Source organism: Setaria italica, chromosome IX (assembly GCF_000263155.2).
Source record: "Setaria italica strain Yugu1 chromosome IX, Setaria_italica_v2.0, whole genome shotgun sequence".
NCBI lineage: Eukaryota > Viridiplantae > Streptophyta > Magnoliopsida > Poales > Poaceae > Setaria > Setaria italica.
The window spans coordinates 55,134,278-55,148,372 of record NC_028458.1 but is presented as its reverse complement, the minus strand read 5'-3'; the positions used below and the strand labels follow the sequence as shown (position 1 = coordinate 55,148,372).

The 14,095-nt window shown below is 51.9% G+C and overlaps 2 protein-coding genes across 6 annotated transcripts; both read left to right on the top strand.

The window, feature by feature from the left end:
* Positions 1-420: 420 nt before the first annotated feature.
* Positions 421-2,979, top strand: LOC101764600 (F-box/kelch-repeat protein At1g74510). 5 transcript variants are annotated; one of them, XM_004985480.3, is made up of 3 exons: positions 421-892; positions 993-1,056; positions 1,215-2,979. In XM_004985480.3, exon 3 carries the CDS (start codon positions 1,290-1,292, stop codon positions 2,571-2,573), a length of 1,284 nt encoding a protein of 427 aa, XP_004985537.1. In that variant the 5' UTR covers positions 421-892; positions 993-1,056; positions 1,215-1,289; the 3' UTR covers positions 2,574-2,979. The 5 variants fall into 5 exon arrangements, with proteins under 5 accessions (XP_004985537.1, XP_004985535.1, XP_022678666.1 ...); XM_004985478.3 differs by having other exon boundaries at positions 1,163-2,979; XM_022822931.1 differs by lacking the exon at positions 993-1,056 and having other exon boundaries at positions 421-679.
* Positions 2,980-11,442: 8,463 nt separating this feature from the next.
* On the top strand, positions 11,443-12,738 carry LOC101764187 (transcription factor ILI3). The gene is made up of 2 exons (XM_004985475.2): positions 11,443-11,924; positions 12,077-12,738. The coding sequence occupies exons 1-2, from the start codon at positions 11,820-11,822 to the stop codon at positions 12,227-12,229; spliced, it is 258 nt and encodes an 85-aa protein (XP_004985532.1). The 5' UTR covers positions 11,443-11,819; the 3' UTR covers positions 12,230-12,738.
* The last annotated feature ends 1,357 nt before the right edge of the window (positions 12,739-14,095 follow it).

The following is a 14,095-nucleotide window of genomic DNA, read 5'->3' as shown; positions in this document are numbered from 1 at the left end:
GTGGTTGCATATATAGGATACATACATAGCCTGCGACGGAGACGAATAACCAAGACAGTGACGAGGGAATAAAGAATACATCGTATGTTTATTTTAGCACAGTTGATAATAAAAAGTTCTACTGTGATTATAAGAGAAAAAGAAGTTGTACTGCTGCCAATCAGCATCGGGTGAAAAGAAAATTGAAAGGAAACGTGAACGACGTACGCCGCCGCGTGTACAGTAGAGCTCAGCGGAGCGGGGAGAGAGAATCCACCTCAGCTTTCAGGTGAGCTGGCCGGTGGCCGCTTGCGGCCTTTTCTATTTCTGAGGCCTGCGCGGTTTCCAATTACGACGAGCCAAACAGACGGACGCGCACACACAAAGCGAAAGGGAAGGCGGAGGAGAGAGAAACGGAGGGGGAATAAAAAGGTAAAGAAATAAAGTGAGGGGGAGGGGAGAGTCCCATTTCCCCAAGTACTACGCGAGAGAGAGAGAGAGAGGCGTGGTGGGAGGAGGAGCAGAGCCGGCCAGCAGCTGCAGCCCAGCACACTACGAGAGAGAGGAGAGAGGGAGAGGGGAAGGGAGGGGGCAGCAGGGGCTGCAGCAGAGGCCAGAAGCATTAGAAGCGGCAGTGGTAACCAAGTGGCATCAGTAGATAGAGCCAGCCATCTATCCATCCATCTATCTAGCTCTACAGGTATAAATCCTCACGCATCGGTAGGAGGGCGAGAAGGTGGGGAGGAGGGGACGGGCAGCGGCCGCCACCAGGCTAACTACCTAGTGTGGGGGAGGACCGGCGGTGGGGGATTTCTCGGGGGCGGAGTGGCCGGGAGGACCTGATTGGGGGGCTTCCGGGGGCGATCTCTGAGCGCAGATTTGGTGCCTGCGATCTGCCATGGATTCGGTTTAGGTGCGTTCCTTTTCCTTGTTTTGGCGTCTTGTTTGCTTGGCTCGGATTCGTGGTAGCTGAGTTGGTGTGGCGCTCAGAGATTTGGTTCTCTTGTTCATAGGTTTGGGGAGATCGGCCGGGTTCTCGCCGCGAGATTCGATTTTTGCGCCTGTTTTATTCGCGAGGTCCGGCCTCCTCAGATCTCAAGTCTTCCCACTCTGTTCTTGATCCCTTTGCTCTGCTTGATTTCGTCCCTGCTTATTTTTTTTCGTTCGATTTTTGCACCTGCAGATCGCAGCAACGAGTCTCGATTGCTAAGCAAGCTAAGATTTCCTTTTTCTAGATCAATCGTAAAAGAAGAGGAGCAAATAAAGCAGCAAGAGGAAGAATTTCGGGGGTGAGCAAGGGAGAAGGCATAATGCTGGAAGGGAAGTCCTACCTCGTGTCGCGCTCCGTGCCGAGCTCCTGCGAGGCGGAGACGGAGTGGGCGTACCTAGCGAACGAGGTCCTCAGCGGCAAGCGCCCGGCGCCGGAAGATGTCGGGGTCGAAGGCCTCGACGAAGCTGACGGCGGCGGCAAGCGCAGCAAGCCGCCGTCTCCGCAGCCGCACACGCCGGACATCACCGAGGGCCACGGCTCCAGCCGCCATGCCTCCGGTGGCAAAGAGCAGCAGGCCACTGGGAGCAACCCCATTCATTCTATCGGCCGTGACCTGACCATCAATTGCCTCCTCCGGCTATCCCGGTCGGACTACGGCTCGGTGGCCTCCCTCAGCCGCGACTTCCGCTCCCTGGTGCGTAGCGGGGAGATCTACCGCCTGCGGCGCCAGAATGGGGTGGCGGAGCATTGGGTCTACTTCTCTTGCAATGTTCTTGAGTGGGATGCATATGACCCATATCGAGACCGCTGGATCCGGGTGCCCAAGATGCCGCCGGATGAATGCTTCATGTGCTCTGACAAGGAATCACTTGCAGTTGGCACTGAACTGCTTGTGTTTGGGATGGCGCGCATTGTGTTCAGATACAGCATCCTAACCAATTCATGGTCCAGGGCTGATGCAATGAACTATCCCCGCTGCCTGTTTGGGTCAACGAGTGTTGGGGAGAAAGCCTTCGTTGCTGGAGGCACTGATTCTTTGGGCACCATACTGAGCTCTGCAGAGATGTATGACTCTGAGAATCATACCTGGACACTCCTCCCCAGCATGAATAGGGCAAGGAAGATGTGTTCTGGGGTTTTCATGGATGGCAAGTTCTATGTGATAGGTGGTGTGGCCAACAACAACAAAGTGCTGACTTGTGGGGAGGAGTATGACCTGAAGAGGTGTTCTTGGAGGATCATCGAGAACATGTCTGAAGGCCTCAAAGGAGTGACTGGCGCTCCTCCCCTTATTGCAGTTGTCAACAATGAGCTGTATGCTGCTGACTACAGTGAGAAGGATCTCAAGAAGTATGACAAGAAGAACAATAAGTGGATCACTCTTGGAAAACTTCCTGAACGGTCTGTGTCAATGAATGGGTGGGGGCTTGCTTTCCGAGCATGTGGCGACCGGTTGATTGTCATCGGAGGCCCAAGGACCTATACTGGTGGTACTATTGAGCTCAACTCATGGATCCCAAATGATCGGCCGCCTGTGTGGAATTTGATTGCCAGACGGCCTTCTGGGAACTTCGTGTATAACTGCGCCGTGATGAGTTGCTGAGTCCACTGAATAAAAGATAAGTGCAGTGGATATTTATGAAGGATGGTATGCACAGAGGCAGCCTATCCAATTGCTTCAGCCCTTATTCTTCGTAGCGATTTCTGCCTTCTGCCCAGTTTCGCAATTAACTGGACATCAGCTGATTGTCAGCAGTCTCATGTAACCCTTGAGTTCTAATACTTCTGTTTCCCTGCTAATCCATTTCTACATTTGCATTTGGATCAACTGCTCGTGATTTCAAAGATACGAGACTATGCAAAAAAATGTCATATTAATAATCTAGAAAAAACTTCCAGAGGGTTGTTTTATCTATTGATGAGGAACCTGTTAAGAAATACTGGATTCGCCTGTAGCTGCAACAAATGCTAATTCATTTTCATCCATCTCGCCTGTTTCATAATGTGCATATCTTGATGTTATGAGCTACCATGTTGGTACTTGGTGATGATATATGCGAACTGCTGGTTGTTAATTTTCATGTGGCTTATGCTCGATCCATTTGGCTCAATTGATAATAAAATGATCCCTGACAACCTCGAAGCTGTTTCATTTGCTTGGTTCGTTTTAGTAATTTTGCCTGCTAGATATCATTATCAATTAGTAGCTGCAATAAGAGAATATGAGGATTCCATTAGAATCTTTGATGGTAATTTACATTTGTTCTCTATCCTTTTGCTGTGCTCTTCTGCTTGCTTGAGATGCTTGAACAGTATTTGGAAACATGAGACTACAGAATTCCTTTGGATAACTGATGCTAATTGCGAAACATATGTTGCGCACCTATGAAGAAATTCCAACTAAATGGTTGTGTTACCTGTCGATGCCATTTGCCAGCCTTACACGTCCATGACTTGTCAAAATGAAAGTCTTGCTGTCTAGTGTAGAACAGGGAGATGCCCTTTGATCTAGGGCTCTTGAACATTAGCTGTGTAAAGCAGGCAGGAAAGGGAAATGCTTGTGTGCTACTTAATTATCTAGCTACAACACCATTTGCTTATAGGCTGGAATGAGTAGTTTCATTGTTCTAGCATTCTGTTTATTGCCGTATTTCCAAAGTCAGATACAATTCTTTCTGCTGCAACTTGCCTAAAGTGTGGAGGTTATTGTGCTTGACATATCTTGGGCATAACCATACATTTGATCGGTTGGCAGTGTGTCTAAATTTTGCCTTACTGTCACCTCTGCTACTAATGTGGGATTCGTAACTTGGGGCAGAGCTTCTTGTACAAACTAGAATTACCAGTGAACTATTTTCATTCAAACTGTTTGTAACATAGGCCTGTTTAGCATATATATGCTAAGCAAGTGTGATTTGCTAAAAGGAAGCATTCTGTTTTTCCTTTCAGTAGAGTTGGATACTAAGAATATAAACTTTGCATCTATTTCAAGCTTTGCTTCTTAACTAGAATTTATTGGTTCCCTGCATGTTTCTCTGCCTTGTGGTGCAGAAGCGCATACCAAAAAAAAAAATCTGCGCTGGTAATTCTGAATCTTGACTGAGCCTTGCTTACATTTGTACTATAGGTTTAGAAGGTCAAGAAAGCCTGGCTTAATCTTGTATGATCTGGCGCCTTTCCATAACAGGTATTCCAACCTGATTAAACTCTTGATAAATTTAGCACAGCAGGTGACTTAATAGTCAGTCCACGGATGGGACCAATGACTTGCGTGCGGAGAGTAGCAGCTAGCAAATTGTTCTTGGTGTGTTGCGTGAAGCTTTGTTCCTTTGACTCCTGGAGCTGCCGGTGTACTATCTCTCTATCGACCTCACGCACAGGTGGCGTCGGGGGTTTCCCTGTGGCTACGTTGGCCGCGGCGCTTTACAGCACGGCCGGGCTCGCCTTTTCTTCGTCGCCTGGCCGCAATGATTCCATGGGATGGGGGGAATATGGGAATTGGGATGGAATGCGTTGCGTTCGGAATAGGATCGCAATATGTTATGATCTCAACAGGATTGGAAGGGGAATTTCGGGTATAGAGCAAGAATTTGGGATAGGGAATGGAAGAACGCAGCTGAACCGCGGTCCGCGGGGGAGACACGATTCAAAGTTCGGGATTACATTTCATAGTCTGTTACAGGAGATGACGGGTGGTTAAGTAGCCACCATCAGAGCTCACGGCCCTCTTGGCTCTCCTTCGCTACTTGGCCTTATTCAGCTTTCCAGCCCAAACCACTACTCACAAGTCTTGGCATTCGGTTCAGCTAATCCACAAACCTGACGTCTCGCGCAGCGCTCCTGAAGACATACGCTGCTTCTTGGCGGCCTTCTTGTTCGTGACACAATAATTTTGATGTACGTCGCTGTTGTGCTCGCTGTTCTGGTATCGGGTCGTGCCGTGCGGCCACTGCATACATGCCTCTCTTGGCAGAGCCTTATCCTCCCTGCCTGTCTTTCTATCCCGTTCGGGATATAGCTGGTTGCTTGCCAGGGCATGTTCAGATTTTTTTTTCCTTTTGTGCTTTACCACCAGTACATGTTCCCTAGTAGCCGTGGAGTAGTTCTTAATGTTCCCAACAATTTTGCTTGATCTGTGCTCTGAAACGCCTGATGGTATCAGCCGGCTGCTGCCGAATTACATCTTGCGAGTGAAGCAGTAGTTCTCTGTTGTCATGCCTGCTTATGGCCAGCAAGAATTAAACAAGCCTTTTGCGCCAGACGCGCTTCAAGCATAATGTTGCCACCACCGAATCATCCACTGCAAAAAAAAAAAGGTCCATTTTACACGCTGTATAATTCGTAGCTGGAGAGAATATAAAACCTCAGTGGAGAATAACAGAATATATATCTCTAGGGAAACGGTCAGTGCTCAACGTATATATTATGCCTAAATCCCCTTTATTCGCGAACACCTCACCTTCCCCCCCCCCCCCCCCCCCCCCCCCCGCGTTTGGTTCGCGCGGTGGAAATCATGGCGCCTGCCGATGCCGTTCACGCAACAACAAGCTAAGCCCCCCGGCCGTTTCCTCCCGGACCCGTCAGTCTCGCCGGTCGCCGTCGCCGCCGCTGTTCCCGGTGCCGCGTCCCAGTGCTCGATAACGCACGCGCCTGCGTGCGTGAACTTGACAGTGGCGGCGGCGGCGTCTGGCTAGCTGTGGGTCGCCCGAGACCGTATGGTCGCGGCATGCGCCCCCATGCTGCTTCAACGCAGTTGACCGGGCTTCCGGTCCTCGCTTACGGCTCGTGAGATTATGGAGTACCGCCGAGCCCGAAATATACGGCACGCCCATCGATCCAGTACGGCTGCGTGTACGCGGTTTCTCGCGTATCCGCACGTGGCTATACGGTGTGGGGTCTATGTCTTGCAGTTTGAAGTCTGATTGAATTTTCCTTTTCTTTTTTTTTTTGAGGAACTGAAGTCTGATTGAAATGAACCACTGGAATTAATCAGTGGCCGCTTCCGCCGCTTGCTTTGCTGCTCTTCTTTCGCGATGTGGGCTGCTAATTGCGGCCCTGTGTGCTCTGGTTTAGAGGCCCGGAGATTAATGGGCTCTGGACGCTACTAATCCGGCCCAAGCTCGTGCTCCTCTGTTTAGCTTGCAGTGAGATTCCTCTCAAAAAAAAAAACTTGCAGTGAGATATTCCTTACAGACTCGGTGCTTAAGAAAACGCCATGTTCCATTTAGTAAAAATAATGAACCGTGCTTTCTCGTTGGGAAATTAAATTTTTTCCCCGCGGCAAAAATCAGGGCCGGGTGACACTTTTTTTCAAAATTCATGGCTGGCCTCGCAGTGGCGGTAGATGCCAAAGTGTTCTGATTTGCAGGACAGTATGCAGGTACCACGTACAACAGAAAGGGTCGCCTAGGCCTCCTCTCCTCCAATAGTTACTGTTTAGCTAGTTCATAGAATATTTTTTTATATTTTAATAACGGAAGGTATCTTTTAATTTAAGAGAGAGTCTCGTACACATGTACTTTAAGATTACATGAGGATAACGTATGAAGTCATTCATATTATGAGTTATGTACTAAAAAGTTAAATTATTGGAAGTGTTGCCTCTTAGAGCCTCTCCAATGTGTGGTTCTTAGCTGGTCCTATGTTTTTCTCTCTCTTATAGAACCAGGTCCTATACACTGTAAGGTTGATTCTATATGGAACCAGGTCCCATACAATATAATATAGGGAAAATAGGAGAGAGAAGAGAGGGATGGAGGGTTGCGGTCCCATATTCATAGATTCAACCTGGTTCTATACATTGAAGATAATATAATATGTGATATTAAATCATTGTTGGATCCCACCTTAAAACCAGAGGTGCACCTATACATTCCTAGTGCCCTTGGAGTACTTGTATAGATGGTACTAGCTCGTGACGCCTGGTACGACGGCGCGTGCTTTGTCCTCTCGCGCGTCGTCCTCGTCTTGTTTTCCCGAGGCCGCCAGCAGACAGCCGCAACCGTGAGCCGGGCCGGCCCAGATGCATGTGACCGTGGCGCAGTCGCGCAGAGCAGCAGCAGCAGCAGCCGAGGCTGCAGAGCGGCGATGTGATGCGAGTGAGCACCTCTGGTCGCTCGTACGCTCTGCCACAGGTAGCCAGAGGCCTCTAGCACTGCCAGTGGGTTGTTGGTTGTTGGTGGCCACCACCACCGCCGGTACACTGCTAGTAGACTGGAGACTGTTCCTGCTTCTTGTGGCCCTGCTGCACTCTGCATTGTATCGTTGGATGGGACGGGAGCCCAAGCAGCGGAGCCCTCCCTGAGCCCGACTGCCCACACCGGTCGCATCGCGGTCGCGGTCGCGGCACGAGGAGGACGCGGATGGCTCGGACCGTCGGACGAACCTGGCTCAGAGCCAACCACCAACCTAGCCTACTACTACTTGCTGCTTACCACTCCATCTCAGGTCACGGCTGCATTCTAGGGTCTACAAGGCCTTGGCCTTCCATCCACCGGCAATGCAGGTTCCAGTGTCTGGAAGGCTCGCTCTCTGTTCCAGGCAGAACGTACTCCCATCGTCAAGCCTTTTATGACCGTTGGCCGCCCGTCGTGAGGCACATTGCTGAATGCTAGGTTCAGGTCGACAAGGGCACATGCGCCTGCAGCGTGCTTTCTGTCCTCGCCCGCTCGTCAAAGTTCAAACGAATAGCCCACGCAAAATGGTTTGCCCGCCGCGCGGCCACCCACCTCCGGATCACGATCGGCGGAGACCAACAAGCTCCGGCTTCTCAAGACTGCTGGCAGCTGGGGAGAACGCTGCTAGTCATACGCTACAGCTCGTGACAAGTACTACTAGGAAAGCGCGAATGAGATCGCAATCGCACTGCTGCACGGTCCTGATCGATTCCTGCCATGTGGTAGCGTGCTGCTCCATGGCTTCCCTTGAGATCGCTCGCTCAGGGCCGGGGCCGGGGCCGGCGCGATCGGCAGCACAACAGACTGGCAGCGGCCCCTGTATCCACGTCGCGGTGCCGGGATCGGCGCCTACCACGCTGCACGATCGGCGTCATCATGGCGCAATCATTGACGGGCTCCCAGCGAATCGCACGCCAAATCATACACCCTACTCACAGCTATTCTCGCCGGCCTCCGGGCTCCGGCACTCGCAGCACCACTGATTTTCTGGTCTGATCTCTGCTCGCTGGTCTGGCCGCCATGTGAAACTGTCAGGGGCGCGCAGGGGGGCAGGTTTACTGACAGTGATTGATTTCCCGCCGCCGGGCACGGAGCATCTTGTTCAATTTCCATGGCACGCGCCGCCGTGCTTTCTTACCATTCAAATTAGATCGGGCCGTCTTTTTAGCTTAGGCCCGTTCCACCTTCCTAAAATTTCCTAAAAAATTTTAATCCCACTTTAATCCATGGACTAAAGGGTATTTGGTTCAAGTGACTAGAGATAATAAATGGTGTGACAAAAGGAGCTGCCCTCCGCAGTTACCCCTGGCACTTCTCTGCTACTGTCCACACCTTCTTCTCTCCACGGTGCCCAGGCGCAGCTTGCCAGTGAAGGGAGCAGGAAGGGGCCACTCATCTCCAGCAAGGAGCTCTTGCCCCCACTCATGGATAGGAGAAGAGCGGCGCATGGCTTGGAGAGACTGAGCCGCGCCGTGGAGCTCCTCCTTGCCGTGCTCAAGCTTCCTACCCCGAAGCTCCTCCCTGTTGTGCTAGCTCCCCGTCCTCCTCCACGTCGGTGGAGGTAGGTAGGAGAGGGGCGGTGTGGCCTGTTAGAGGAGGGAGGCAGGGGAGGATGGGCGGCCCCCTGGCGAAGGGAGGTAGGGGAGCACGACGCGCGCCCCCCATTGGTGGATGGGGGAGAGGAGGGCGCCAGCGGAGGGAGGTAGGGGAGGACAGCGGGCGCCCGCCGACGAAAGGAGGCAGGGGATGGCGACGCAGCTGACCGTCGGAGGGGGCATGGAGGAGAAATCGGGCGGATGCGTCTTGGGGCGGCGGACCGACGGGGGAGGGCGCGGCTGGCGGTGGTTAGGCGTGGCCGTCGGCGTGGAGGACGGATCTAGCGGCGGCGGGGTTGGGGGTGGACGGGTCTGGTGGCGGGGTGCGAGCAGTCGGGACAAGAGTGCGGGGGCAGGGGGCGTCCACAATCGGTTTTAGTCGCTTTTAGGAGGGTTGAGGGGATTAAAGAGTTTTGAGCCTCCTAAAATTTTTAAAATTTTTAGTCCCCTTTTAGTCATAGTGTTTAGCTCTTTAGTCTCTTTTTAGTCACTTTTTAGAAGTTAAAATTTTAGGAGGTGGGAACCAAACACCCCTTACTCGGGGCAACGCAACGATTGCCATCGATCAATAGACTAGTAAATGGCATGCATCACCTTTTTGTCACCGCAGTGCATACATGTGCAGCCGCGCAATCTGAAACCAAGTAAAGATCGAAATACTAGGATGGCAGAGATCCTATTGGCATCAGGGATAGCAGGCTGCGCCTGCAACACTGCACGCCTGTATGATACGAGAACATCATAATTCAGCTTCCTCGAGCAGACAGCAGTTCCGTTCATATATAGGGGCACGTATGAATGAATGGCATCTGGTGTGCCGATTGGTGATGCCATGTGGTGCGACCTGCGTCACATGTCCATGGAGGCATCTGGTCTGATGATCTCTCATCCATGGTCACATCTCACCGGTCGACAAGTGTGCGTGTCCATATCGTATCGTCGCTGAAGTCCGCTCGTATCTGCCGTGAAGGCGGCACACGGCGGGCAGGTCTCCGCTCCGTGCTGCCCCGCGCGCGGCCATGGGGTCCCCGGGGCTCGGGGCTCCGAAGCCCGCGAATCCCCATCCGGGAGGCAAGCGGGTCCCCCGGACCAGGGCCTCCCGGCTGGCGTGCCACGCTGCACAGCGATTAAACCACCTCCCAGTTAGCAGCCGCGCGGCTCGTCGTACGTCCGTGGTGAGTGAGTTTACTGACGGAGGCCGGTTGAGACATAGTATCGGTAACAGACTAGCACGGCGGCCCACATGACCGGGAAGGAGTCTCCGGCCAAGGCCATTGCAATCAGAATCAGCTACCCGTGTGCATGCAGTGGGAACAGGGAGAGGAGAAGGCAGGGGTGCGGTCAACTTTCTCATACATGTCTGAGTGGTACTTGAGCCTGGAAAATATGCCCGCAGCAGGGACATGGCGGACACCGACCGATGGATGGATGGATGGCTGAATAATCTTCTTCGACCACTACGTACACATCCACCCGGGGGCGCCAAATGAAATGTACGTGGGTCCGTATGCGGGTGTCATGTTCCCGGCGAGTTATGAAGGTCATATCGCGCGGGAAAAAGATCTCACAGAATTAAGGACCACGCCGGACCGCCTCAAACGGGGCGATCCCAAAGATACACGCGATCTCGGGCCTCGTCCCCACACGGGGAGGCACGTCCTTCTCCGTGTCCGGACCAACGCCAAAACCTCCATATCCTTTCGTCTACTCCTAGAGTGCATGCATGGAGTCCTTGGAGATAGCTCGACTATTACCTTTATTTATCTGGACAGCACTGCACGCTAGTAGTACCTTCTCCGACTCTCCGTTGATCGATCGATCAGCTGGTCCTTGCATGTGCCGCCGCGAAGTCACCATTTGCCGTCAATTAATTGCGTACTAAAAGCCTACACGGTTTCGTATTACTGATTTTGTTTTTTTCTTTTTCGAAAATCTACAGAAAAGGCATATATAATTTAGGTGGTTTCAAACTTTCAATTATCTATAAAGATATATAGTTTGGTTTTACTCACTCCATCGTCCCTAAAATGAAAGTCATTATAGCAAAACTTAGGCAGATTAATAAAAATATAAAATGACATTGTCAGTCCCTATTTATTATTAGCATTGCTGAATCACAAGATCTCACTTTCTTTTAGAGATGAAGGGAGTATGCGTTTTCACATCCCCTAGTGGCACTGGCACGTTCGACATGGCTCTTGTTCGACCTCCAGTGTGGCTCGACGGTTATCTGCATCAGCAAGAATACCCCTTTTAATACGACGTTGCATCTCCTAAAGACTGCCCTAGTCATCCGCCTCATTGTCACCAGCATCAACTTGCTACAGGCGAGATAGGGAGAAGATGATATAACTTAAGCTTACGTGGTCTTGATTGCTTCACTAACGCATTTGTCTTACGATGGAGAGCAAATGCTCTAGATCGCTGCTCGCTTTGTAGGAAGCCAGTACCAGTGATACTAATTACACGATCAACACTGGCGTTGTCTGTCACAAGTACGTGTCGGTTGGTATAGTACCACTGTCACATCCCTTTTAGGCCTTGTACCTGGAGCCCATGGGCCGGGCCAGGGCAGCCCATGAGGTCATCCGGGCCGGACTTCACCTGCGGTGGGCCCACCTCCCCCTCTCAGCGCAGTGACAGTCCCTCTCCCCTATTAATACGCGCTCCCTCCCCATCTCTTTCGGAACAACCCACTGGCTCCTCCTACTTGCAATCGCAAGCTTCTACCTCGCTCCCCACCAGCTGCCTCCGTCCACTCACCTCTCTCCCTATTCTGCCAGTGCTCGTCCTCTCGCACACAGTAACAAACGCTCCCCGGAGTAACAGCTGCTAGGTTTAAGGCATTAAAACCCTATCCTTTTCAGGTCCCTTTCACCTTTTCTTTTTCTTCCCTTCACTGCTATTTCCGTTTGCACGCTTGCGCTTGACCGCCCGAGCTCGCACACGTACTACATATATTCGCGAGCTCTGCGAGGGAGGCCGAGGCAGAGACGACGACGAGAATCAGCAACCAGGTGCTGTAGCTTGAAAGTACTCTCTGAGCTGAGCTAGGACACAACAGCCGCCGCCGGAGAGATGTCGGGCCGCCGCGGCAGGATCAGCGACGACGAGATCAACGAGCTCATCTCCAAGCTCCAGGCACTCCTCCCGGAGTCCTCACGCCGCCGGAACGCGAGCCGGGTATGTTCACAGCTCACTTCGTTTCGTTACGTTCTCCGAATGCACATCCCGCCGCAGCCCCATTTCGTCGGTGCAGCAGCAGCAAAGCCCGACATGGATTATTACTCTCGGTCTCTGTTGTCTGATGCCGGCCGGGCCGTGTATACATGCAGTCGTCGGCGTCGAAGCTCCTGAAGGAGACGTGCAGCTACATTAAGAGCCTCCACCGGGAGGTGGACGACCTCTCGGAGCGGCTGTCGGGGCTCATGTCGACCATGGACAACGACAGCCCCCAGGCCGAGATAATCCGGAGCCTACTCCGGTGACCGGCCGGGCCCTCTCCTGCCTGCCTGCTATATCTAGCCATAGCTGCGGCGGCCAGCGCAGCTGAAGTAGTAGTGAAGACGAAGGAGCTTGCTCGCTCGCCTGCTACGACCTTATGTTCTTTGGTTTTCTTCTTCTTCCTCTTCAGGTTTGTGTGTTTGCTTGTTTTCGGTGTCTCTTATTAATCCGAGGGCCCTCGTGTTCAGAAGGCAACGAAGGGCTCTCTTCTCGTGTACCAGACCAGGGGGTTAGTAGAGATTATATGGACATCTATTAACCGACTAAGCAAGGTACTGCTGGTAGCTTGTAGCACATCACCATATCTGTAGTAGACTGTAGCAGCTGTTCAGAGTTAAGTTGCAGATGCATCCTTGAGTAAGAGTTGTTGCTGTGTAGATTGCCTGTTGCTCTTGTCTCTGTCCCTGCCAATGGGCGGACAAGCTTAACGTCTTAACGACGACCACTCTGGAGACAAAAATATATATACTATCATGTGTGTTTCCCCTGTCTTTTCGTCCTGATGTAACTCGATAATGCACTCCATCCGTTACTTGTTTTTTTTTCTGCAAAAAACTGTATCTTTTTTTTTGTAAAGAAAGGTAGTAAATCGTTTTTGAGAATATATCGAGAGGAAGCGGAAACCAGAGGTCGGAAATCCATTTTCGAAGAACACTCTACGCCATAGAATGATGGATGGAGAGAGTACTTGAGGGCTTCACGTGGCGATGCCCAACACAGATACGGCAAACGGCTCGACTGATGTGCAATCAATATGAAAACGAAGGCCCCTCGTGCGGCCGCGCGCCAACGTACGTGCGCAGATAACGTGGAAATGGTTCGAGTTCCAGCAGCCCGATGCATGCCGGCCGACGGCAGATGGCCGGAGAGGCAATAAACAGGCCGACAAGAGGGAGAGAAGAGACGCAGCGATCGATATGGTTAAACAAACTGCAACGTGGTTTAGGAGTTCAAAAACAGGGTGCTTTTTCCAAGTTTGTTAATTTTTAATTAGGTTTCCAAAGCGAGGTCGAAACTAGCTAGGGCTGGCCCCAGCCAGTTCCTAGAGGGTCAAACTTTTTGGCTTGGCCTGGGGCCTGGCCCGTCATGCATCGGACTTGGATTCTTAGGGAGTAGTCGTATCTTGGACACACAGTCACAGACATGGGGACCCATCAGGTGTCAATCGCTGCAAGATCTCTCCAGACATGGTGGCGTCGCGTCGGATCGCCGCTCCCTACCGGACTACTTGGCAGTTGGCACCAGTTGGTCGCGGAGTTAGCTCCATTGCCATCAGGAATCAAGGCTTGTGTCCGAGATACAGGGACAAGCAAGTACGCCGCTCTTAAGACATGACGAAAACCGGCTTCCAAGCTCAGTCCAAGTCCCGCGAGATTCGACGATTAGACATCTGGATTAATAACGAGCCATTCATGATCGAGATTGAAGTGGCTGGCTGATGAGGCTGAACGAACGGCTCTTGCATTGGATGACCATGACGACTTTATTTTCTATCAGTCTTTCAAGGGCAGGAGATGGAGATCCCGGCGGTGTGCAGTTGTCGACTTCCATACTCGCGTGCCAAATCAAGCCAACAGGGGACCTTTTTGTCCCTAGCTACCGAGTCGAGCTCGACTGGACGTACCGATTTGCCCCCCAACACCTGCCGAGATCTCAACGACTGTGCAGGAGTATCCGGGCTTTGCTCTCAGCATCCAGTCAGGTCTCAGGGGCTGTGCACTTGTGCAGTGCAGATGCGTCCAAAACCTTCCATCCAACAGGACAGATTACTCGACCCCCCCGTTTCAAGATATTGGCAGATAGTTTAGTGTGCATAGTTTACTAAACCACAAGCGCTTAGGAAATGGCTC

Bases quoted from the DNA above. Each gene is read 5' to 3' on its own strand.
- LOC101764187 (XM_004985475.2), top strand. From the start codon at position 11,820: ATGTCGGGCCGCCGCGGCAGGATCAGCGACGACGAGATCAACGAGCTC. The intron at 11,925-12,076 runs GTATGTTCACAG...GTATACATGCAG, and splicing joins GCCGCCGGAACGCGAGCCGG to TCGTCGGCGTCGAAGCTCCT.
- LOC101764600 (XM_022822931.1), top strand. From the start codon at position 1,290: ATGCTGGAAGGGAAGTCCTACCTCGTGTCGCGCTCCGTGCCGAGCTCC.